Source organism: Oikopleura dioica, chromosome 1 (genome assembly GCF_907165135.1).
Source record: "Oikopleura dioica chromosome 1, OKI2018_I68_1.0, whole genome shotgun sequence".
Lineage (NCBI taxonomy): Eukaryota > Metazoa > Chordata > Appendicularia > Copelata > Oikopleuridae > Oikopleura > Oikopleura dioica.
The window spans coordinates 7,445,211-7,469,357 of record NC_137291.1 but is presented as its reverse complement, the minus strand read 5'-3'; the positions used below and the strand labels follow the sequence as shown (position 1 = coordinate 7,469,357).

Below are 24,147 nucleotides of genomic sequence, written 5' to 3'. Positions count from 1 at the left end.
TACTCTAGAAGATTTGGCGTTCTTTGAAAGATACTGGATTTTAGAAGATAAGAGCTTATTTACCGTCATTTGTAAATTGTTCTTGTTGATTTGGTTGAGAATTGAAGGAAGGCCTTCTGTTTGGCAAACGATGACTCGTTGGCGTCTGAAAAGTCGGTTGCTGAGGCGGTGGAGCTGCGTAAGTTGGAGTAGGCTCTTTATTCATAGAGTCGAAGTCTAAGGGATCCATTTCGAAGTCTAAACTTGAGGGAAATCAAGATTCTAGTTTTGTTTTAGAGTCCCATTGATTGAAAGATGTTCTAGCAAAAATGGAATTCAGAAATTTTAGATTCAGGGGCAGTTGACAACGAATGTGACTAAAGTTGGACGAAGATGAGTCGGAAAGATTACTCTTTTATTTCTTCGCGAAAGTGATCTTGAGTTGAGTGGTGGGAGTGACTTTGAATCCCTGGAGCGTGTCCTTCGCATTGGCAGCGGATCGTTCAGTGGTGTACTCGATAAAGGCAGCCTAAGATAGAATTTAGTAGGGTTTTGTAATCAAATAGAAGGTTCTTACTTTGCCAGTCTTCGAAGGCGCCATTCGGACCTCGGTGAATCCATCGAATTGATTAAAGAGCGCGGTAAGCATCTTCTCATCGACTTCTTCTGGAAGATCTTGGACGAAGATGATGTTGTTCGAGCCGAACTTGCCTTCTGGAAGACCCATGTTTGGTGCAGCAGCAATCGGGCCCGGTGCGGCAGGAGTTGCAGCCATTCCAGGAGCCGCAGCACCGCCACCCTGCATTTGAGCCATCATTTTTTGCTAAAAAATGGTTGAGGAATACGTCGTTTCCTTAGCAAAAAATTACCATATTCGCCTGCATCTGCGGCATCATCTTCGCCATGGCTTGCATGTTCATCGGCATTTGCATGCCACCCTGTTGCATCATCTTCTGCATCTAAAAACGGACATTTCAAAACTGAGCTACAGAAGAAAAAGTCAAACCTGCATCATCATCTGTGGATTCATCATGTTCATCATCGCCTGCATTGGGTTGACCTTCTTGTCCTTCTTCTTCTTTTTCTTCTTGTCTTTCTTTGATCGATCCTTTTCGACATAGGTTCCCTTCATTTTGGCGATAGAATCGCTGTCGGTTTTGGCAAAGGCGATTCGCATCTTCTTGTCGTGAAATGGGAAGCCCTAGAATGAAATTTTAGTTGAAGAGTGGATGGAAGAAAGACTTTCTTAGAAAGTGAGCATTACCTGCATGGAGTTCACCGCTTTCTTGGCACTTTCAAGTTCTTCAAAGACGATGAACGCCTGACCACGCATTCGTAGATTCTTTTTCGCCTAAAAGACGAGTGAATAAAGGAAACATTGAGTGAGCCTTACATGAATTTCCAAGATCTTGCCAAACTGCTCAAAAATCGCTGAAAGCTCGGTGAGAAGAGTAGCAATTTTAATCTTCTCTGAGATATTATTGATGTAAATTGTGTTATTTGGAGAGTATTCTGGAGGTGGCGGCTTTTGGTCGGCGGCTCCTTGTGCAAGTCCCGGTCCAGGGCCGGGAGCCGGTGGACCGGGATGTGGAGCCATTCCTTCGCCCATTTCCATTTTTAGGTTTTAGAAAATTCTTAAATAGAACAGGTGAATTTTCGCGTTAAATTTCTGTTTTATTTTTCGTATTCAGTGAACTTTTTGTAGGCAGTTTCAGAAATGCTCGGTTTGATTACAGACAGCGCGTAGTGCAAGTCGTCGATTTTCACCTTCCGCGGAATGATCGATCCGTTGGGAATGTCTGCCCATTTTGAGATGAAGCTTTGCGTCCCGACGAGTGCGGAAAAATTCGAACTTGGAGTTACTCGACCGTCGGAGTGGATGTCCCAGTTTTCGCAAAGAATTACTTCGTCTATTCGGCGCATAAGGGTTGCTGTGGCAAGATTATCGATATCTATAAACATGGGATAATCTTTGAGCCCTCAGAAACAGCGTACCTGATCCAGAATAAAGATAGAACTTGTCTCGAATCGCCATCCAGTGCCGTTCAGCGAATTCCACGTCTGCTTTGTCCAGTTTCTTCTTTAGAATTCTACAGCAATCGTCCATTGAAGGCAAATCAACCAGAATCCGTCGCGAAAATCGCCTTATAAACGCTAGAAAAAAGCTGTTTTTCATCAATACTTCTGAACAAACGAACCTGGATCAAGATCCCATGGGCAGTTGGAGCAAGCAATGACGAATGGCTCCACGCTCTTGCCGGAAAAGTCGCCTTCGAGTTGAAGAAGAAGCTCGGATTTCAATCGACGGGTGGATTCATCTTCGTGAGCGGTTCGGGTTCGCGTTACAGAGTCTACTTCGTCGATGAAGATGATTGCTGGGCGATTTTTTGTGGAATTGGCTCGAGCATCGGCGAAAATTTCACGAACACGGCTTTCGGACTCGCCCTAGAACCGCAGATAGAAGTGGAAAGAGGGAAAAATTGGTTAGTAATCTGATTGAGACCGATAGTAGCACCCCTCAGTGCATCCCCTGCTGAGTCTATCGTTGCGCCCTCTTTTGAGCATCGTTCACAATAAAAACTGTCGTTCTAACACTCAAGTTCACAGGACAAGATGAAAAAAATAATGAACGTTTTTATCTCATAAATTCTATCTTAGATAGACTATCTATGATAGCTCAACTACAAAATCTTCACAAAATGAGTCCGTTGGTTGACTAGGTCGAAATTCTGCTGGTATAGAAAATATTTTCTGATGAATAAAATTATAGTTGAAGAATGAATAGAAGAATAGAGGGTTGAGAATAGAATAGAAGAATGAGGGTTGTTTATTTGGACTTACGAGATATGGTGAGAGTAGAGTCGAGCATGTGACTGAATAGAACGGTGCATTCGCTGCACTAGCCGTGCATTTGACAAGCGATGTTTTCCCCGTTCCAGGAGGTCCGTAAAGCAGAATTCTTCGCCATTGCTTCAGTCCGTGGAAGAGTTGAGGCTGTTTGATAGGCAAAATCACTGACTGAAAAGCATGAGAATGAGGTAGAAGAGGCAGGTTTACCTGTATAAGAGCTACTTTAGCTTCGTCTTGTCCGGTGATGTCGTCGAAAGAAGTGTCTGGTAAGTTCGTTTGACGAATGTTCTCGAGGTACTTTTTATCTCCCTTTTCTGCTCGATCATTTTCTATTTCTTCGTCTTGCTCGTCGTTTGCATCGTCTTTCGGTAAAGCCATTCCGGAAATAGTCGATTCTTTTCATTTTGGATACTCTTTCGTTCTTTATTTTCATATTTTCGAAACGGACTCTCTTGCACGCGCCTGGGGGCGAAACTGGCAATGAATAAATGATGCGGCCATTTTGAGTGACTAATCGGCGGCGATTGTTTCCCTTCTCTTTGAATAACGAAACTCGAGCTCATCTCATTCCCCGAAAAAAAACACGCACTTTTTTAACTTTTGAAAACTGAGCAAAATCTTCTTTCTCAAATCAAGAAAGAAAGGAAAAGAGAAATTTCTCTTCTTTGAGGAAGGTCAGAAATTGAAAAGTGGGAAAATCGAGGGACCAATAAAGAGAGAGGAACCCCGCGGGGCATCTTGGGAAAGAAGATTTTCGAAAAGAGAAATCAAAGAAGAAAAAATTTGGAAATCCGATTTGATAGAAAGAGTGCAGTCTGAATCGACTTGGAAAAAGTAGCCGCTCCCGGTTTTTCTAGGAACATGATAAATGCCTTATCGTTTCCGCTAGCGGCTTTTTAACCGAAGAAAACTATTTCATCAAGAAAGCCGCGCGGCTTTTTGAACTCAAAAACAAGTCTGAAAGCCGCTCGCGGCTTTTCTATTGCTGATTTTCCTAGAATATAGCATGAATGACAAATTATGATCGAAATTATTCGAAGAAAATCGTAGGAAGAGAAGAGTACTTGATGTTTGTACTGAGTGCTTATCAGTTTTCCCTGTGAATTATCTATCAATCGGCATGGTGACGCAGGAAATTGTGTTTTGCGCCATTTTTCAGTGATCCCACAGGTGGAAATTATTATGGTGACATTGCGCCAAATATTTGGTTTCTTTTCGATCCAAGATGATTTGCCTTGGCAAGCGAAATCAATCTTGTCCAAATTAAGATTCTAAAAGAGAGATCCTCGAAGACTCGATTTCTAGCGCTAGAATCATCCACGGGAAACTAGGAATTGAGCGAATTTTATACATTTTGTACTGTTGAGTTGATATTTGCTCCAGTGTTAAAATGCCAGTTCGCGGGAGAGGGGCTTATTGAAAATGCATTCAAAGCGATTAAATATTTAGCGAAACTAAATCGAGCTCTCTTAACTTTCTTGAAATGAATTCCCGCAGCTCTTTTGCATTTTATTTGCTTCTGGCCGAAGAAGCCGCGCGCGGCTATACGTTTCTTAATTCTACGAAGGCTAAAATTCGCCTTCTTCATCAAGCTGCGCGCGGCTTTTTAGCAACTTTCCTCGAAACTAAATTTTGATTGAGTAGAGTACCCTTTCCTACAACTCGTAGATTTTCAAGTCTATTGGAGCTCACGTGGCTAAAAAGAAAAATAAAAGATGGTTAATCCGTCTCACAAAAGGAAGCTTCGAAATCCCTTCTCCGCTAATGCCATCGATTTGTGAAGGCCCCTTGTGACAAGAACACAAACACACAAGCACCTTGTTTTCGCAAATAGCGATTTTTGAATTTTTACCTGCTCAAGTGTTCGCCGCGACGTTGACGCGGCACTTTTGGGGTGAAGTGAGACATTGACGTTGATTCCAGCATCGAAGTCAGTTGACCTCTTTTTCAGGGATGAAGACAATTTGATAGAGATGTTGAGTTTATTCCTGATCTTATTTTCTAAGGTTTAATATAAATCGTGTTAACATGAAAGAGGCATCATTTTAAGAGAAAGCGAATTTCTTGAGAAACAGCATTTAGGTGTTGGTTGACTTAAAAATCATCTTATATTTTTCAATCACTCTCCAATTTGTCTGCCTGCTTCAGAAAATGTTCAATTTATATCCGTAAACAGCTGATACCCTCGATTTTATCTTCTTTATCCAACCTTTTATCTACTCCAGCAGATGTCCTAAAAATCCTCTTTCCATAGAAAATAAGAAAATCTAAAAATATATTTCCCCTTATAAATTTATTCTTATGAGCTAATTTTCTTTTAAAAAACGGTTCACCTCTTTAAACACTAGAATTCCGTTAACTCACTAAATTGAAACCTTAGTCAAAATTTTATGCTCAAGTTTCGTGCCTAAATTTCGCGAAAAATTCCAGCAATAAATTAAAGCCACGGAAGATTTTTGACTTTGGCAGTGATGGGCGCGAAGTAAGAAAAAGGAAATTCGGCTTTGCATTGTTTAGTTTCTTCTTTTTACATAGCAACGAATGATCTATACAGGATAAGCTTTTGATATTCCGTTTTTTCCAAGCCACTTCGAAAACAAGCCTTTTTTCCGGAGAAAAATTAAAAATTTTAGAGAAAAAAAACTTCTCCGATTTCATCCCTTTTTCCTTTGACTGTCTCCAGAGCCGCTGCTTTGCGATCGTTTTTCGCCAGTGAAGCTGAAGTTTCGGTTTTCTGAAAAGAAAAAATAATCTTCTATGATTTCAAAACTCTCAAAAAGATAGAATTTTCACCTCTCCACGGCCCCATCTCTCTTTTTTCTATATTTTTCTGGTTCGAACTGGCGATTCAGATTTACCTTTTTCACTTTCTTCACTTTGGCTCGTTGACTCAAAATCCATCTCGTTTTTCTCGACCCGAAATTTTGCTCTTTTGCCTTTTCAAAAAGTCTGGATTTCTTTTTGAAGAAAAACAATGATTTCCAGAACTGCGCTAGAAAATAAACAAATCTACCTTTTTACTTTTCAGATGGGAATGACATGAATCGGTATCAGCAGCTAAAGACGTTAGGAGATGGCACCTACGGCTCCGTCAATCTCGCCAAGAACCTCGAGGATGGTTCCATGGTCGCCATCAAAAGGTACGAAAATTCTCAAAAAGCAAATTTTCTCCAAAATTCAAAAACAATAACATTCATAAAATTTTTTAAAATTTGAAGATTTCTTCTCGAAAACTGCCGATATCTAAAAAACAATTTTCGGAGTCTCTCGATATCATTCTTCGTCGGGTTTAAATTTAAAATTGAAATTTAAATTTAATCTTATTATTTAAATCTTGCATTCACAATTTAAATTTACTGATTTTCTCCTCGTTGACACTAAATTCTTTTCAGAATGAAGAAAAAGTTCTACACCTGGGAGGAAGCAGTCAATCTACGCGAAGTGCGATCCCTCAAGAAAATGAGCCACCCGAATATCGTCAAGCTGCGCGAAGTCGTCCGCGAGCACGACATCCTTTACTTCGTTTTTGAATATATGAAAGGTACAACCTTAATACATTTGGACAAAAGAATGACGTTTTCTTTGTAGAAAATTTGTATCAATTCATGAAGTCGCAGGATCGTTATATTCCCGAAAACAATATCCGCACAATTTCCTTCCAGATAATTCAAGGTCTTCAGTTTATGCATCGACAAGGTACATCTTCAGCTAGAAAGCTGACTGTAACTGCTTCAAGGTTATTTCCACCGCGACATCAAGCCCGAAAACCTGCTGCTTATGGGACCCGATTTGGTGAAAATCGCCGACTTCGGGTTAGCGCGGGAAATTCGCTCAAAGCCGCCATATACGGATTACGTCTCTACAAGATGGTACAGAGCTCCAGAAGTGCTTCTGCGTTCGACAAATTATAACGCGCCGATTGATCTTTGGGCTGTTGGCTGTATCATGGCAGAGCTGTACAGGCTTCATCCCCTTTTTCCAGGCAGCACGGAGATTGATCAGATTTTCAAAAGTAAGTTTTGATCTTTCATTAATCTTCTAACTTTATGTTAGTCTGCTCTATCCTCGGAACTCCAAATCGAACTACATGGCCTGAAGGACACACTCTCGCTGCGAACATGAACTTTCGATTTCCCCAGTGCGTGGCGACCGATTTCCCAAAAGTCCTCAGTCAAGCGTCTCGAGAAGCGATTCAACTCATGGCAGACCTTATGCTCTGGAATCCCAAGAAGCGTCCAACTGCTACTGAATCTCTCAAGTTATCTTCAAAAATATTCCCGACAGCTCATATTCTTGATTTAGATACCCTTACTTTACGAACTACAGTAATCTCGGCTCGCAAACGACGCAAAAAGAAGCAATGGAGAAACTCCATGGCGACTCGCATTTTGGAAATCATTCTATGCCGAAGATCACCAAAGAACCTTCAATGGTCAAGAAACAGTCAGTCAAGTCTCGTTCTGAAGTTCCATCGTAAGAAAAGTCCCGTATTTCCCTTCAAGTAATCCCTCTCTTTAGCTACAAAGAGCCGAATTTCAAGCTCGACGACACTGTAGACTTGATGGAAGAACTGCTCGGAAATGCTCCTCCTGCCCCTCATCTCCGAAAAGAACCAACTAAAACGTCAATTTACTCTGGTACAGGTCGAAAGTCTTCAATTGGAAACAACAGCTCAGTTGCTTCCTTTCGCTCTCGGCCGGAGAAACGAACGAGTGCGCCGAAAAAGAAAGAGCCACCAGCGAAGAATTTGAGTACATATGGCGCGATGTTTTCCGACGACGACGGTGTTGATTCTGATGACGATTTAATCTCCGACATTTTGACCTCTCAGAAAAAGGGAACGACGAAAACTAAGAAAACAGAGATTTCGTCAGATCTGGACGAGCTCCTGGGGCTCGCAAATGGTGACTCGGAACTTGACGATCTTGAGAATCTTCTTTCGCATGGGTAAATAAAGAATTCAAGAGGGAATTTTAAGTTGACAGGTTGTTCCCTAGTGCTGGAAAATCGACGAAACCGAAGTCAAATCTGATGCATTCAAAAACGAAACTCAATCCTCCTCGCAAGGTCGTCAGGCCGGCACCGTCCGACAAGAACAAACTTGCTTCTAGGAACACTGGGTAAGTTTTTGAATTTTCCACGATTCAAAGATTATTTTTGTCTTTTCAGAACCAACTGGCAATTCGATTTCTCTCCGGACAGTCCTTCGCTAGACTTATCTTCCTTGTCTAAAGAAAACGCTGGAAGAATGTAAGGCGCAAATTATAGAAAGAGCGCTAGAATATGTTTCAGAGACAAGCCGGTGAAACTGGTGCCCAACAAACGACTGACGCCGCGCGACCACTACCTCCATACTGCTCGATACCTACCTTCTTCTGGCGCGGGTAGCCAAAACCCGCCGCCTCCCAATCATCAAAACAGTCAAAACCAAAATAGCAATAACTCCAGTCACTCCAACAATCGTAAGTTCACCGTTAATTTTGATCGTTTTCTTGACAGATTTAGATAATCTACCTGATTGGTTAGAAAGCTTCAGGTAAAAGTCAAAAGAACAGTAGTTGTGGGGATATGTCGAATTCTTGCTCGTTTCGTGATCGCTTGATTTTTGTTGAACTCTGTTGATGAAACTTATCAACCGATTTTTGTGACTTTTTTACTCGATCTTGAAAGGCCAATTGTTCGTTATATCATTTTTATGAAGGTTTAAAATGATAGCTTTTTAACGATTTCTCGCGCTTCTGAATATCTACGAGTATCTTTCATTACTGGGTCTTTTCAGATAGCAGCTGGCGATACAGAAACACTGCTCCGTCAGTTCTACCTCTCCGCGCGAATCAACAAAGAAGGAATCCTCTTCCGCAGTTGATGCCTGGACTAGGGAGGACCAATTGGGCTGCCAAGTAAGCAATTTTTTTAAATTTATCCTCATTGTTTAATTTCAGGTATCGCTAAAAAGCGCTTCTGTTTGCTCTGACTGTATCTTTATATTTTTGTATGCTCTAACGTATTTTTGCAATTCTCCAATAAAATCATATTTGTCTAATTGATTCTCTCTTATATTCTTTTGTTTATTATTTAATATAATAATAGTAAAAAATCCTGCTTACTGCATCAAGTAGGAATAAATACGTGAAATGAAATCAATGGAAATAGGTTAAAAGGCAAGACTGCTGGCTGCTGTGTCCAAAGATACAGCTAAATACAGGTTTCTTTGTACAGGTGCATGGGTTAGGTAGTCGGGCCTCCATTCCTGTCCACATTTACGTACTGATATATACAGTAGATATCTGAAGAAAAGAGGCACCGCGGAATTAGTTATCAGAGTCAGGCTATCTAAAGTAGACAAATTCAAGCACAATGTGTTGTTTTTTTCTTGAAGACTTTTGTGTGTTTTGGCGGCGGACGTTAGATTTTTGTTGATGTTTGTTTTTTGTTGTTGCAAGCAGAGTAGTAGTGTGCGTGTTGGAGTTGTTAGATTAGTGGCGACAGCTCAGCGCAGGTCAGCTCCAAAACGGTTAGAATCTCAGGCACTGGCCGGGGATGCAGATTTTTATACTCTTCCTTGCTATCAAGTCATTTTTTGATATTTATGAAAACTTCGTTTTTCGCCACTTTAAATTTCTTACTTTTACTAAATTAGACATTCCGCGCTCTATTTTGACGGATGATTCGTTCGGTTTTTCTTATGAAGAGAACGAGTAGTAAGTGAGAAGAAAATCCCACTTAGCTAATGCGCGATCACGTGACGCCACAAAGCATCTGGATCAAATTAGGAGGCGCAATAATAATCTCAAGGACTACGATCATCTTCTTCTGTTTGAAAGAAATTTTAATTACAAACGAGCCCATAACTACTTTAGTAGGCTTTCCACTGAATCGGAATAGTGGCTAAGCTGATAAGGGTCTCTCTTTTTTGCTAGAGCCCGTCTAGATAGTGTCAGATTAGCCCGCAGAGAGGTAGGTTTCAATTTGGCTGCCAAAATTGATCACTTACGGACTCTGATTCAAGATTTTGAACTCGTCAAATGACCAGGTCGGTAATCACGAGTTTCTCCCTGGTCAAATTAGAAGACTTGGCTCTGAGATGAGTCATCCCAGGTACCCTTCTTATATGACCAGGCAGTAGAACTTGTTTTTACTACTGTGATGCACCCAGCTTAGTAAAGAAAACACCGAGTTATGAACACCAAAAAGGGTTTTAGTTAATTATTATTCAACTCTATGTTGATCATTTTTCAGGACAAAAGTCTTGAAGAAAAGCGAGGAAAAGAGAGGTCATCCCTTTTTTCTATCTCAAGGGAATGGCCGAAGCGTTTCTAATGAAATCTGGAGCGATTGAGCGGCATCAATACAATCAGCGTTAATTAAATTTGCGTGCTCAAATGTAATTTCTATTCGATTTTGGACTACAATTTTCGTTACTGTAATAATCTCACTACTTGTAACTATTTTTGTTATTTATCTGCATCCACCCTTTGTGTGATTTGTAAGTTGTGAGGAGATGAATCACCGGAGTTAGTGGTTATGGCCACCTGAGAATATAAACATTAGTAAACGAAATTATGAAAAACTTGGTCTCATATTTTTAATTATATTCTAGTGTTGCTCCTAAGGGGGTGTTTGTCAGTGGGGAAAACGCGTATCAACTTGTTGAACACGCGTTGAACTGGTGGAATCGGGGTTAGAACATTGAGGGTGAGTAGTGATCCTATCAGACGAACGAATGTTGATGTTACTGGAAGTTGTTAAGCGTGCACCACTACCAACTTACGGAGCATGGAACATCCGAAAGTTTGTTCCTGCTCCGTTGTCTGTTAGATGGTGATGTACCCTTAATTCAAAGCCAGTAGCAAAATTGATGAGAATCGTGGAAATAAGTGTGGAAAAAGTAAGAATATGAGTAAAATGAATCAATTTGTTTTTTTTTTCATGCAAATAACAGCAATATCGAAAAGAAATCTTTTCATGACGATGTTAAAGCATAGCGGTTGTACAATTGACAAATCGAAATTCCAAAAAAAGGGTCAAGATTTTAAGGAGAGAGAGAGCCAAGTTTCAGATCATTGATTAAAAAGTTCAACCCCTGCGCGCGAAGTGACCAATATTTTGGCCAGTAAGCGGGCATGGGTTGAGCACCAACTAAAAATTACGCTAAACACCAACTGGGTTAGATTTGTTTTGATTTACGCGAATGATCGTAAATCAACACCAAGATGTTGATAAAAATGTTGTATTCACTGCCCTGTATTTTGTCCAGCAGCCTGTACATTTTGCCATATTTTGGATTTTCCAAAGTTTTTGTTTTATTTTGTTTGAACCGAATTTATTAACTTTTCTGAATCTATAAAAATAGTGAAAAGCCTGGTGACAGAAAATTGGTGTGTAGGTAGGTTTGGTACCGTTTTTAACCCTACCCCAACCCTCTTCGAAAGGATAGGTTCGGGCCACCTGCAGGTCGAGAAGTTGGCACTTTGATAGAGTTTTTTTTTGTTCTTGTTCTTTTTTTGGTTGTTTTGAAATAACGATCTTTGCAAAATTGAGAAAGAGTCTTTGTCACAAATTGGAAAATAACAAGTTTATCATACATAGCTTAGATTAGCTTCGTTGCTTCACAGAAAAGGGTTGAAAAGAGTCATGGTCTCATGAAAATAAGAAAGGAAAGTTGAAATAAGAAAATGGAGTATTTGCAAAATTAAAATTTTGACCAACTTTTATTTTCATCGTTTTTTAAGATTAAAAAAGGGATGAAAAGGAAAAGAGGTCGGATGAAAAGGCACAGAGTGTTCAAAAGGCACACAGGATAATTTCACCACGTGATCTCTCAGGTCACGTGAGGAAAATGGAAATGGTTGAAGAGCGATAGGATCAAATGTGGTTCGGTTTAAGGGGTTTCGGTAAAAAATGATCTAGCGGGGGTCTTAATTCAAAATTAGCTTACTGTACCTTTCGGTCTCGCGTACGGATGCTGCCCGGGCTGGAGAGTCGGCCGGCTAGTCCGGGCGCCCTTGATGGGGCCCGGCCCGCCCGAACCGCTCGGCCCAGCTGACGAGGATCCTTGCGACACACCAGTTGATCCTTAAAAAGCGTCAAGGTTGAAATTTGAGGAGAGCATTGATATTTTCAAAATAAAGCTTATGGCACTATTAGCCCAAAATGACGAGTCTGGGATTCATTGTTCTAGTGGGGAGAGCCCTAATTTAAGGGGATTCGCCTTAAATTCATTGTCATGGGATTTTTAAGGACTGAAGATAGAGTGGTGTCATGATTCATGATGAGATAGTTTCACTTTCAGCCCCTTCAAGGCCGAGAAATATTCACTTGTGCAAGATCAGTCTTACTGTAATTTAAAAAATAACCGGGCGGCAATAAAAAGCTCTTCATTTGCGTCGGATAGGGTTCTCAAGTCGGCTTTTTATTGACGCCCAGTTTCGGGGTTTTTGAAATTGCACATTTAAAAATCGCGAAATAATAATTTTAAATTATAAAGTACAGGAGGAGGAATGTGTGAGATAAAATTCTCGAAACAAAAAAATATTTTTTTATGAATGAAAAGCGGACCAACTCGTACTGAAAAAAAATTGAGCAATTCAGACTTTGGCAGAAAATAATAACAAATAAGCAACCGGCTCCGTAGTTTTCGTTTTTTATGCATAATAGTAATTGAAAAATACAAAAATATTTAAAATGGCATCTTGTCCATGTGTTTTTGTTTTTTGGGGGATGAACTCATTGTTGATTTCAGTTGCCGTTGGCTACCACGTGGTGGCTGTGCCCGCGGCTGTGCACCAGGTCGCCCATGGTGCCCAGCGCCGTGCCTGACTGACTGTGTAGGTGCCCATGCCCGTTCGAGCTTGAGGCGGGTAGTGGCATTCCTCCAGGCGACTCACCCATCATTTCGTTCGGCGAGACGTTCTGGGAGGCGTAGTCCAAGCCATTTGCGCCCATTAGACCATTTAGGCCGTTTAATGTCGCGTACGAATACTGGCTGGCGTCTTTTCTAGGGCTGGTCATGGATTCACAAAAGAGATGCTTGCGGCTTCGAGAAAGCGCGGCTTTTAGATTTTTAAGCTCGAAGCCGCAAGCGGCTTCTCGATTTTAAGAGTAAATTTAGCTTTAAACAACTGTAAGAAAGGATTGAATTACAGTTGTCGCCAGTACGTGTGAATCAGCTGCTGGCTCCTAAAAATGTTCCGTTGACACCTTGCATGTGCCAATTCTTATTACCAGCGAAGAAAAGGATGAACAACGGACTAGGCTTAACTTTGTTTCTAAGTTTCTAATTGAATTAGGAAAAGCTGCCGCCGCAGATTGACCAGCCCGTAACCATAGGTGCATAATATAATGTCGGCTGCTCGATGTTTTGCATGCTGCTATTGATCGAAATGGGCTGAACGAAAATTTTTAACTCTCTGATTATTTAACATTGATTTGCGGTTGTAAAGAATTCGATGGCGTGATTTATAAGCGCTTTTGGCTGATTTGATTAAATTTAATCAATTTGGAAAGTTCAAGAAAATTAACAAATTAACCCATTTGCGTTGTTTTACCAATTCGTTGGCAATTTCGATTTTTTCCAACTAATTGGTCGATCAACGCTAATGGATTGATTTGGAACGATTTTTTAGCGATTCTACTTGAAATCTCTTTTTAGAATTTGATCTTCGTCGCCTTATTTTGAGCTCAAACAGAATTAACTTGGACTTACTGGGCGAAGGATTGAGGTATTCATAAGGCCAGGAGCGCAAGCCATGGGCGTCATGAGATTTGGAAGACGGAATGCTGGGTTCGTCGACTTTTACAGGATCATCAAAAAGCTTTTAGAAGCGACAAGTTCAACTATGGTTCTGATCCGTGCCTGAAGAAGACCGGGCATCGTTAACCGATTTAACCCGTTTGCTGCGGCCATTTTTCCATTCGAATTGTCTCGATACGTTCCGTTGATGATCGCCAGTTCCATGAGCTGTTTCTTTTTCAGGTCATCTTCGCCTTCGGACTAAAGGAAGAGATTGTACCTCTTGTTGGAATAAGCATTTTTACCTGTGGAACTAGGAGCTTTTCAATTTCTTGCGTCGCTCTTTGTAATTTGACTTCAGCTCTGTTTTCGGAATCTTCAACGGTGATTAAAACATGGAGTTCTTCATTCAAATGTTCCCAGTTTGGCCTGCCCTTGTTTTGCTCCTCCTAAAATGAAGAATTTGAAAAAATGCACAGTGAAGAAATTTCACCTTTTTCTTGTCCCTCATCGAGCCCTTTCCGCGCACCATGATCTTACAACCCGTCTCTTGCTCGAGTTGTTTGGCGGTTAGTCCTCTTGGCCCAAGTATTCGCCCCACAAAGTTGTACTAAAATAGTCACTCAGACACTTCTGCGATTGTAGCTTTGACTCACGTCTGGATAATCTTTTGCCGGAACAAAGACTTTTTTCGAAAGAGTTACAGTCTTCCCAGTTGGAGTCGGCAGTTCGAGAGGTTTTGTGTTGTTTTGGAATAGCACGCTTCGGACTTTGACGATTTCTGAAGCCGAAAATGAGGTTTTATTCAATTTTTTGAATTCTTCGAAGAATCTTTTTATTGAACTTTTTGATAGTTGGTATTTTTGAATTTTTTTTTATTTTTTGAAAATTCTATTTTTGTTTTGAAAAATCAAATGTTCGGCCAAGGTGCCAAAATGTAAAGTCAGTGTGTGATGAATAATTCAAAAATAATTCACCGGGCTGACGCTAATAACTGCTCGACCTTTTCCTCCGCGCACTGGCTGGAGGAGCAAGTGGGCCTTCCTCAGTGTTTTTATGTTTCTGAAAGTAAAAAACGATCATTTCTGGGGATATCATAAAACTGTGATGAACTTAAAGTTTCTTGAATTTCGAGTAGAAAATGGGCCACAAATCGGCCCCCAATTAGCGGCAATTTAGAGCCCTTCCTTCGGAGGTGGATTTATCTGCCCACTTGAGACTTGATCTGGGCCCTGTCTAGTCCAAGGGCTTCATTTTCTCCTTCAAGATTGATTAAACTCGATACCCTTAAGGTTTTTCTTATAAGATCTTTGTTAATAAGTTGCCGCTTTATACTGCGAAAAAATGTCTCATATGCAACAAACTGACGTAAGCCGCAGCTGTGCGGTCTTTGAGAATGTTTGAAGCTAATCTTCTTGCAAATTTCAAATAGAAAAACCTTAACAAGCGTACCGGAATGTTTCTCACATACACTCGAATTGAGCACGCGTCAAAAACACAACAACTGTCAAACTCAAGGTCGCTTTTTCCGAAATTCGGGAAAATATTTTTAGATTTTAGGGGTGGTCTTATAATGGCTCTCGGCTGTAGAAATGAATCAAGAAGGATTCTTTTCCCATGAGCAGCTTTTTTTTTCTTCTTGAAAAGTTATGATCTTGGCGGCGGTGAATAGCGGTTCGTAGAAAAAGGCTGTGTGAAACTATATACTTTCTGGTGACTAAATACAATGGGCATCGGATCAGGCCGAGCGGGCACGTTGTTTTCGCTACTCGAGTAGCTCCACCGGAGCCGTTTTTGTTTTTACGCTTATTAAAGTATACATTTCTTGAAGCGGATAATTGACAACGCCAACAACAAACAACTAAGATTACCCTTCAACTCGTCCGCTTCTCAGATAAAAATTACTATTATTGTTGAAAAAAGAGTATGGTGAACTTTTTCGCATACGATTTTTCCGTATTTTCGAATCATTCTAGCGCTCTTTTGGAAAATGATACACTGCTGTATTTTGAAAAGAAAGGGGGATATAGGCAGTAACAAGAGTTAGCACGGGGGCCGGTTTATTATGACAGGGAAATATCCTTTTTGGGGATAAAAGGTGTCAGTTGTCTAACTCTTTCTCGGCGGAAGCCACGCGACTTACCACTTTGATGACCTTAACAAGCTTGTCGAGCTTGCCCTGGCTGAACACACAAATCACCCCCAGCAGTTCATTTTGTTGAGCTGCTTATAATCTGCAAACTCGGTTAGGCAGTAGCGAAAAGCGGCGCGATAAAAACGGCCAGACAAGGATGATCTTTTCCACCCTTATTTTTCAATTATACTGGACTAAATGGGTGAGGAAATCTGGAAAGTTCATAAAAGATTACCCCCAAAATCAAGTTTCCTGTTTTTAAATTGTGCCTTGTCTGTTTTGGACAGTTCGAAATTCCTTTTCGGAATTCTTCTAGCGCTCAATTATCACGTCAGGGAGAAGAGTGCCTTGGTCAGTTTTAGCACTCAGTGAGCCGTGGCTAAGTGGTGTGAATTGTGGCCTGGCTCGATGTTCATGGACACGATGTGATTAAAGCCGCGCAGAGGGGCGTCTATACGAACTAAATGTCCGCCCCAGCGTGTGCCGGCAATGATATCCGCCGCGGGAGATCAACTTTAAAAAACTTTTAAACTCCCGAAAAAAACTCTCATCATTGAACTCTCATAAATAACAGCACCCTTCACTTTGCAGATATTTCCCAGTTGCTACCCATCAGTTCTTGCTCTCAAGTTGACAAAGGGCGTTGAAAGTTGAAAAGGGCCAAAAGATAAACTCTAAATAATTGCAAGCAGAGGCCGTTCACGGGTCAAAAGAAGATTAATGGAAACCATAAGAATATAAATCGTATGAAAAATTTGAATTTTTCTTTATGGGGATACTCGAAAGTTTATACCAACAATAGAGTCTAGCTAATTTATGTCCACCTTTGATGAGCTATCATCTTCATCTGTAAAAACGATAACGAAAAACATGAGAATAACTTTGAAACTCACCATCGGCCAATAATCTTTCCACGTGATGAAAGACATTAGGGTAATTAAGGCAAGTTTTCTGGTCTTTGATTAGTTGTTGAAGATAGGTAGCTCGATCTTTGTCCTGCGGACTAGCGTTTGCCGCAGGTCTATCGAGGGGACTGGAAGATCTCGTCGACGAATTCATTTGGGTTCCGTTTCTTTCTAGTGGCTTTTCGGCGGGCTTTGGGAAGGGCTACTTTGGTACCTCAAGTTTAGGCTTCCAATGAAAATGCTTGTAATTAAGAGTAATAATGTTTATGGTGCATTTTTAAGTCGGAAACATTCGCCGCCGGATGCGAGCACTGAGCAGCGCGAAAGTCGAGTGTTAACAAGTTTTTAATCAGTCATAATGCGGCGTATTTATCGTGAGAACGAGTTTATAAAATTGGATAAGTGTCAGCTCGCGTAACCCGACTCGCAACGATGCTCCTCAACCTTGGCTACATGTGTTGAGAGGTCGTTTCCGGTTACTCCTTACTCATGGTACTGGGTGGTCAAGAGCGGAAAGCTCTTTTTGAACCTATTTTTGGATGGGAACAACAAAAATATCCAAAATTTTAAGAACAAAAAATGGCGAAAAAAGGTCGAAAACAAAAGTCAAATTCTTGAGTTTTCTGAACCTAAAATCCAGCATCTCAAGAATTCAATAAAAAGTGCTTCCATTAAATATTAATTAAAGCATCAAGTGGTAGGGAAATCAGTGATTTATCGCCACTACTGAGTAATGAAAAAACTACTCAAGCGTTAATTTCAATTACTGAAATTGAGGAGTCAGATACTATGGCCCTTTTCCTTGAACGGTGCCGCTACTGTAGCTGCCCCGATCGTATGCAGAGGCCCCTGCATGTTATTTTCTGTTTCTTTTCTGCGTTTTTCTTATCTCTCTTTTTTTGCAAAATCTCTTTGTTTTGTTCGTTTCTTTGATCTTTTATTGCGAGCTCTATAATTTCGGCGCTCTTCTTTCTTTTGTTCTTGTCTTGTTGTTATTTTTTTTCAAAAAAGGAAATTCACTTTTCGCGTTTTTTTTTTTTCTTCTTGGCGCGTTACAGAGGCGAGAAGAACACAGAGGGAGTCACAAAGTGAATGGACCCAAGCGCGGCTCAGCAGCGCGCTCAAGCCGCTCTTGCCCAGAAACTCAAAGCCAAGGCGCCTCGGAAGAGGGCGCTCCGCGGGACACCACCGCTGATAAACCAAAAGAAAAAGGCTGATACATATGCGCCGATGGCAATCGAAGAATTATGTGCATAAAAGTACGGCCAGAAGAATTGAAGTTCGACGGAGAGTTTTAGTATGGTTATTTTAGTTTATCTTTTTCTTCAACTGATTACAACTAGGGTCATTTCTTTTCTCAGAAAAGAAAGCCGCATGCGGCTTTTGAAAAAGAGTTTTTGGCGAATTGAAATTTTCACTATTTTTGATTCTTGAGCCAAGATGATGGTCCAAACGAGGTAATGGGTTAAAATTTACTATCAAGGTTGTTTCTTTGATTTTTTTAAATAAAAAGCCGCATGCGGCTTTTCTGAAAAGATTTTTGAAGAAAGAAAAGTCAACCATTTTGCATTTTCATTTCAATTCTTGAACCAGAAAGATGGTCCAAGAGCCGTAATGGGTTAAAATTGATTGCTAAGAAATGAACTTGTTGGCAAAATTTAAAATTGAGACTCTTTCAGAAATTAAAAAATTAACAGCAAGACGGAGTTAGTTATTCGAAGTTATATTTTGCCGTCTGTGCGTGTGCTCGAGGGTCCATTTGTACCAAAAGTGAGCTGGTCATTGAGCGATTCAAGTAGTGGATGAAAGATTAAAACACCTGTTCCAAACTAAAAACACCAACTGCGTTTTTTTTCTATTTCAATATCAAACAAACCGGTCTCGTTCGAATTCTACATTTTTTCAAATTCGGAATTCAAGATTCGAAAAAATGATAAGCATTCTTTCGATAAACAGCCTTCCGATCCCAGCTTCCTGGCATTTGCACGATGCGGTTATTATTCAACACAAAAAGTCGGTTATAAACAGTTTCTTTCTCGCTACCCCTAAATTGGTAAAAGTGCCTGGAAGGGCTAAGACTGGGCTCGGCAACCTGTGTAGAAAACCTGAGTAAGGTTTTGAAAAGCTAAAATGAAAAGCCGCGTAGCGGCTTTCTCAATAACGAAGCCGCAAAGCGGCTTCGCGAGTATTTTAAAAATAATTATAGTGAATGAATTGGGAAGCCGCTTCGCGGCTTCCTTTATAAAAAAGCCGCTATGCGGCTTTTCATTTTAGCTCTTCAGAACCTTACTCAGGTTTTCTACACAGGTTGCCGAGCCCAGGGTTAAGATCTTTGATGCGGTACAAATTCTTTCCAGCGTCATAAAAATTTGATGCGAAATTCCACCGGTAAAAAAAGTCGGTAAGTGTATCAATAGTTTGAGGCGTAATAATTTCCCAATAAAGTCGATAAGCCAAAGGTTGTGGGCTGAGATTGCGTGCCTTTTGGTTTCCTTGCGGTACGCGCTTTCTGGCAAGAGATACCGAGTTCATTAGCGCCGCCAGAGTTGACAAATCAAGCCCCATTTTACGTAGAGAACGAGCGGCCGCCAGGGAAGAACACGCGCCTCGGGGGAAATTACAGCGGGCCGAGTTGATTGAAAAAAACTGGCAATCAATCGAAACACAATTTTACAACGAGACCCGATTTTTAAAATAGAATTTTGTTGTCTCAAACGATTTTAAACGATAAAAAAGGGTGACTTTTCAAAAAAAAATTGATAAAATAATTTCTGGAATTTAATCATTCTAGCCCTATTTAAAATCCCTGTCCCGGGCTTCGCTTGACTTGCATATCGTCAGCAGCAAGTGAATCAAATCCGATTTGCAAAAAGAGCGCTAGAAACATGAAGCGGCTCCTGAGGAGCAATTTTTACTAAACATTATTCATCGTACTTTTAAAATTTTTAGACCTTGAATGATTTAGAAGCGCGCTATAAATGATCAGCCTCGTTAAACATCAAGGCCCTTAAGCTTGACGAGCCCGAACGTGATTGAGTCGGACTCGAGGAAATTATCGACCCTTGGCAATTGCAATTGTAAAAATCATCATAAAACTTCCGAATTTTGATAGAGCACCAAAACAGTCCGCAAAGTCTGTTGTGTCCCGTCTCTTCTTAACCCAGGATTTTTATGAGAAGAAAAATCATAACTCTATTTCCGGCAAAAAGCCGGTCCCAGATAATTTTACTCAAGAGGTGATATGATAAGTGCTCCTACCTCTTATGTTTCTCTCATACCCAGGCTGAACTTTTTGGGTACTTTCTCAACCCTTACCAGTCTTTTGTTTTAGTCAAACTTGCGGGTCTTATCGTGTTCTTTTTTTAATCTCAAATCACGTGACAAGTGTTTTGCGAAAGAAAATAGCACGGGTGAAAAAGAAGAAAAAGATGACAAATGATAATTTATGATTATTTGATTATCAAGAGTTGATTCTAAAAATTAGACGAAAGCTACAATTTCAAAGTTAGAAGGAATCTCCGCCCCAGGAAACATGACGATCAATCTTGACGTCCCCGTGGCGCTCGATCATTGCTCGCGCGGCTAGAATTTCCTTGTCTTTTACTATTTTATTAATGAGCCAAGCTTTTCTTTTTTTTCTTTTTTCGAAATTTTAAGAGCCAAAACAGACCGTTTTCTCCAAGAATTATGATAGTGATCTCCCTATTTTTGCACATTTATGGTCAAGTTAAATAAGGGTATCACTATGTAAAGCCTGTAAGTAAAGTCTACTGTCAGATTTGAATTCTCGATTTCTACTCTTTTTTTGAAAAGAAAGACCAGATTTGAAAAGTTTCCAAGAAAGAAAGTGTTTTGTTGAAAATATTTTTGTGGTGTTTATTCGCATCTAATTCCTCCACGGAGGTGTTCAAAAGAACGAAGGGATTCAGATAAGCCGGGCTGGTGCACGCACTTGAGCCTGAATCCGCCCCTTGTTTCGTATATTTTCGCGGCACTTGGAGGCTGGCTTTGCCTTCACCGCGGGAGCACTTCAAAATGATGCCTCTTGTTTTGATTTTTAGACACGGGGATTTTTAAATTTTACTTTTTTACTCTTTTGTCCAAACATTTTCTCATATCAAATCTTTCAATAAAAAGTTCTTTGGTACTTACCATCGTCTAAGAGGCGGTCAAGGTGAGTGAAAGCGCCGGGCATCTGGGCCATCGTGCGTTTATCTGCCAGGAGCTGCTTCAGATAGAGACACTTGTCACGCGTCTTTTTGTCGTTTTCGTCGAATCCTGCCGGCATCATGAACTGCTCTTCTTTCATGAACTGAAACGTTGTCGTCAAAAAATTGAACTTTTTATTATCAAAATATCTTTTTCGCTGCTTCCTTTTCATTCTCTAGAATCTGTCTACTAGACTTTCTTATAACATAAAATTAAAAAATAAAACAAAAAATTCCTTTTATGGCTATTCGACAGAAATTATATTTACCATTAAAATTTCGTCTTCTTTTTAAAATTATCTCTCTCTTTCCCTTATTCGACTTGCAGTTTCTCTTAGTAGAGTTGTATTTCTAACGGTAATTGTTGGATGATTGTATTTTTAGGTGGCTGTTAGAAAGTGACACCGGGCCCTGGCCGAGTCTTTTCACGTACTATCGCTAAACGAGCCTTTCATTTATCAAAAAAGTACAAAACCCTCGACCCAGAGCTACAGTGGAACAAGGGTTGAGCAAACAAAACGCGTCACATCGGACAAGATCCTCCGCAACAACCCTCTGAGTTCATTTGAATTGGTAGATAGTTAATTAAATTAATTGAGTTTTTTGTTAATTTGCAAAAAAAGTAGGGCGTTGAAGTATCGAGTCAATTTTTGACCGTAAATGTGGCTGATCCTTGGCATATCAGGTTTCAGTTGTTAAGGTGAGCACTTATGTAAAATAATCGTCCGCACTGATCCAGGCTCATTTGCTGAAACCGACTGGTGACATCAACAATATCGGACCTGCGAAAAATATTGCCAAGAGTTATCAAAGCGGACTTTTTAACCCTAACCCTAACCCTAACCATAAAGCATAAGGGAATCTACAGTTCATGCCCTGCGCCCGCAGAACTGGCAGAAATGCGCTGAGGGGTTAAAAAATCCCTTCATAAATCGCGGGAAAGTATTTTGAATAGCTCACTGGATTAGAGAATTACTCGTAAAGCAATTTATTCTCACGGGGCTGTTCCTGAATGGCCCGTATGCTAGACCTGTCATAATTCTAGAGTTCAAAATTTATGACCGGGCAATGCAATAAACATCAATCGGTCCAAGAAAACGCAACTTTACGAATAGACTTTAAAAAAATAATTGATGAGTACAACCCGCAACGAAAATTAAACGCTTTCGTGGTCATCAACGGAGGTCCTTTTCATAAAAAATCTGCTCTAGCACGGGTCGTTAAAATTTCGGAGAGTTTTATGAAATTATTTATTAGCCGAAGGTTCGGTCTGATAGACCGGCCATTCTTGAACTTATCATAAGTTTTGAATCAATGAATTACGTTAATTTTAATTGCTATGAAAGCGATTTAAGACGTCGAAGATTTCCTTTATGGCCGGTCTGGTATCAGTTACGGCCTTGGGAAATGATGTTATTATTTGAAAATATAGACAGGAATTAAATTTCTTTATCTGAGGCGTTTTCGGACTGAGAGACTCTGATCTGAAGGATCGTGGTCGACATTCCTGCGCGACTCTGCCCCGCGGGTACTGACTCTTACTAATTAAATAGGTATTTTACCCCTTGTGGGGTCTGCTATTGTCATTCTAGCGCTGGAATTGCCTAGCCAGGTCTTTGATAAACATTCAGGCTAATTGGGTGGTACGTGATTTGTTGATTCAGAACTTCGATTTTCACAAATTATGCGGATCATTTCGCGGATCAGATAAAATCTCCGGCAAGGACAACCGGCTTTAAGGGGGTCCGCTTCTTACATACCATTTTGACATCGTTAGGATTTGACGGCATCGTGATTTCTCTTCTTTGTACTATCTCTACGTTTTTTCTCGTCTCTCTCTCTTGTTTCTTAATTGATCCCTTGCAGCCTCTGGGATCCTTATTTCTTATCAACAATTTGATACCAGCTCGCTATACGGTTTTTTTCTTTCCGTTGATGATTCTTCTTGGATCTTCTGAATGGAGATTCGTGGATTTGAGTCTTTTTTATTCTTTGCGCGGGATTTTGAGATGGGGATTCTGCGCCTTTTCGTTATTTTTATTACGAGTCGTCGTTTTACGATTCTCTCTCTCTATCTTTATCTTTGCTCCTTTCTCTGTCGTTTTTCTTGCCCTAGACACGTGCCAACGTAACTCTCTCTCTCCCGTCGTAATCTTCGAATTTATTATTGCCAGGCGAAACAAGTTTAGACTTGTTTAGTTTTTCTTATTTTATATCTAGATGTGTTTATATCGTTATCAGGGGAAATATTTGAGGCGAGCGCGGCGATCCGCTGCGTCGAGAACGACTCGCGAGCGCCATCTGAGCCCAGCGGAGAGACGCAACGCAGCAGGAAGCTGCCGAGTGATTGATAACGCCAAGGTACACGCTCGACTGTCTGCATCAAGATTGAAAAGACGAACATTTTTGGAGTCCGAAATGACAACCGCTAGCGCAGTCGACTGGCAGGTCGGCATTTTCGGCAATTCTACTTGAACTATCGGGTGAAAGATTTTGATTTTTACAGAAGAATATTTTTTATCAAAAAAATTATCAAAAAATAAAACAAAAATTACTAAGATTAGAATTCTTCGATTTCAAACTTAAAAAAAATCTTCATTATTTCACCCAAACTTGCTATTGAAATCAAGGAAGAGATTATCAAATCGAACTTCATTTTAAATAGAATTTTGAACGTTTACTTGGTCTGGGAGAACTCATTTATCACTTAATTAACATAGCTTTCCATATATTCAATTCTGGTCGCCCTGAATAAACATGCCAGGTTTAATCCTGTCTGAAGGTTCATTGCTCTGTAGTCAAGATTTGACGAGAGAGAAGGACTTTTGGAAGGATGAAGCTAATTTCAGCAGCTTTAGTAGCTGCGTTATATTGTGCTCCTGTTCAAAATCGAAGAACTCAGTTTGGCGAAGGGCAGCAGGTCCCTTCTAACGTCGAGCATTTGAGAGAGCCGATAAGCGCCTTTATCGAAGAGTACATTCAGGTAATTTTGGTGGTATCATCGCCGAATTATTATTTATAGGTGAGGCCCGGGTCAGAATGGTTGAGAAATTGTATCTCTGGAACTGGAAACTGCGATTTTTTGAAGAACTCGCAAGCGGACCCCATTCGATCTTCAGTCGAATCGCTCCAAAATAACCAAAATCAAGAAAGAGGTAAACTCAAGATTTCAATATCTGAAACACTATTTTCAGCGACTGATAACTCGATGAGATCTGTGATGCCAAGTCCACCAGAAGATGAACCAGCCGTAGCTAAATCTACTGAGAATGAAGTTCGTCAGTACGTACGAGAATACCTTCAAAATACAAGACAGTAATAAAGTTGAATTGCCTAAAA

General features: G+C 40.4%; 5 protein-coding genes across 9 annotated transcripts; 2 read left to right on the top strand and 3 right to left on the bottom strand.

Moving 5' to 3' along the window:
* Positions 1–276: 276 nt before the first annotated feature.
* LOC145695651 (U1 small nuclear ribonucleoprotein A-like) lies at positions 277–1,618 on the bottom strand. Its single transcript, XM_081772653.1, has 6 exons — positions 1,373–1,618; positions 1,244–1,330; positions 986–1,180; positions 849–938; positions 557–802; positions 277–508 (listed from the first exon to the last, which is right to left on the bottom strand). The coding sequence occupies exons 1-6, from the start codon at positions 1,592–1,594 to the stop codon at positions 395–397; spliced, it is 954 nt and encodes a 317-aa protein (XP_081628779.1). The 5' UTR covers positions 1,595–1,618; the 3' UTR covers positions 277–394.
* On the bottom strand, positions 1,611–3,497 carry LOC145695650 (uncharacterized). Its single transcript, XM_081772652.1, has 5 exons — positions 3,037–3,497; positions 2,821–2,997; positions 2,178–2,424; positions 1,975–2,133; positions 1,611–1,931 (listed from the first exon to the last, which is right to left on the bottom strand). Exons 1-5 carry the CDS (start codon positions 3,205–3,207, stop codon positions 1,654–1,656), a joined length of 1,032 nt encoding a protein of 343 aa, XP_081628778.1. The 5' UTR covers positions 3,208–3,497; the 3' UTR covers positions 1,611–1,653.
* A 2,360-nt stretch (positions 3,498–5,857) lies between these two features.
* LOC145695632 (serine/threonine-protein kinase MAK-like) lies at positions 5,858–8,872 on the top strand. Of its 3 annotated transcripts, none has more exons than XM_081772631.1 (12): positions 5,858–5,969; positions 6,222–6,370; positions 6,418–6,525; positions 6,566–6,841; positions 6,883–7,087; positions 7,132–7,302; positions 7,348–7,776; positions 7,827–7,949; positions 7,999–8,079; positions 8,122–8,291; positions 8,609–8,729; positions 8,772–8,872. In XM_081772631.1, exons 1-12 carry the CDS (start codon positions 5,869–5,871, stop codon positions 8,779–8,781), a joined length of 1,944 nt encoding a protein of 647 aa, XP_081628757.1. In that variant the 5' UTR covers positions 5,858–5,868; the 3' UTR covers positions 8,782–8,872. The 3 variants fall into 3 exon arrangements, with proteins under 3 accessions (XP_081628757.1, XP_081628756.1, XP_081628758.1); XM_081772630.1 differs by having other exon boundaries at positions 7,815–7,949; XM_081772632.1 differs by lacking the exon at positions 8,772–8,872 and adding an exon at positions 8,335–8,365 and having other exon boundaries at positions 7,815–7,949; positions 8,609–8,732.
* An 87-nt stretch (positions 8,873–8,959) lies between these two features.
* On the bottom strand, positions 8,960–22,797 carry LOC145695633 (protein quaking-B-like). Of its 3 annotated transcripts, none has more exons than XM_081772634.1 (12): positions 22,569–22,797; positions 20,753–20,912; positions 14,218–14,342; positions 14,055–14,171; positions 13,867–14,010; positions 13,685–13,822; positions 13,535–13,621; positions 13,154–13,216; positions 12,717–12,822; positions 11,773–11,904; positions 10,305–10,361; positions 8,960–9,361 (listed from the first exon to the last, which is right to left on the bottom strand). In XM_081772634.1, exons 1-11 carry the CDS (start codon positions 22,596–22,598, stop codon positions 10,345–10,347), a joined length of 1,119 nt encoding a protein of 372 aa, XP_081628760.1. In that variant the 5' UTR covers positions 22,599–22,797; the 3' UTR covers positions 8,960–9,361; positions 10,305–10,344. The 3 variants fall into 3 exon arrangements, with proteins under 3 accessions (XP_081628760.1, XP_081628762.1, XP_081628761.1); XM_081772636.1 differs by lacking the exon at positions 22,569–22,797 and adding an exon at positions 21,078–21,206; XM_081772635.1 differs by lacking the exons at positions 20,753–20,912; positions 22,569–22,797 and adding an exon at positions 16,589–16,804.
* Positions 22,798–23,634: 837 nt separating this feature from the next.
* LOC145711881 (uncharacterized) lies at positions 23,635–24,127 on the top strand. Its single transcript, XM_081789570.1, has 3 exons — positions 23,635–23,791; positions 23,831–23,963; positions 24,003–24,127. The coding sequence occupies exons 1-3, from the start codon at positions 23,642–23,644 to the stop codon at positions 24,125–24,127; spliced, it is 408 nt and encodes a 135-aa protein (XP_081645696.1). The 5' UTR covers positions 23,635–23,641.
* Positions 24,128–24,147: the final 20 nt, after the last annotated feature.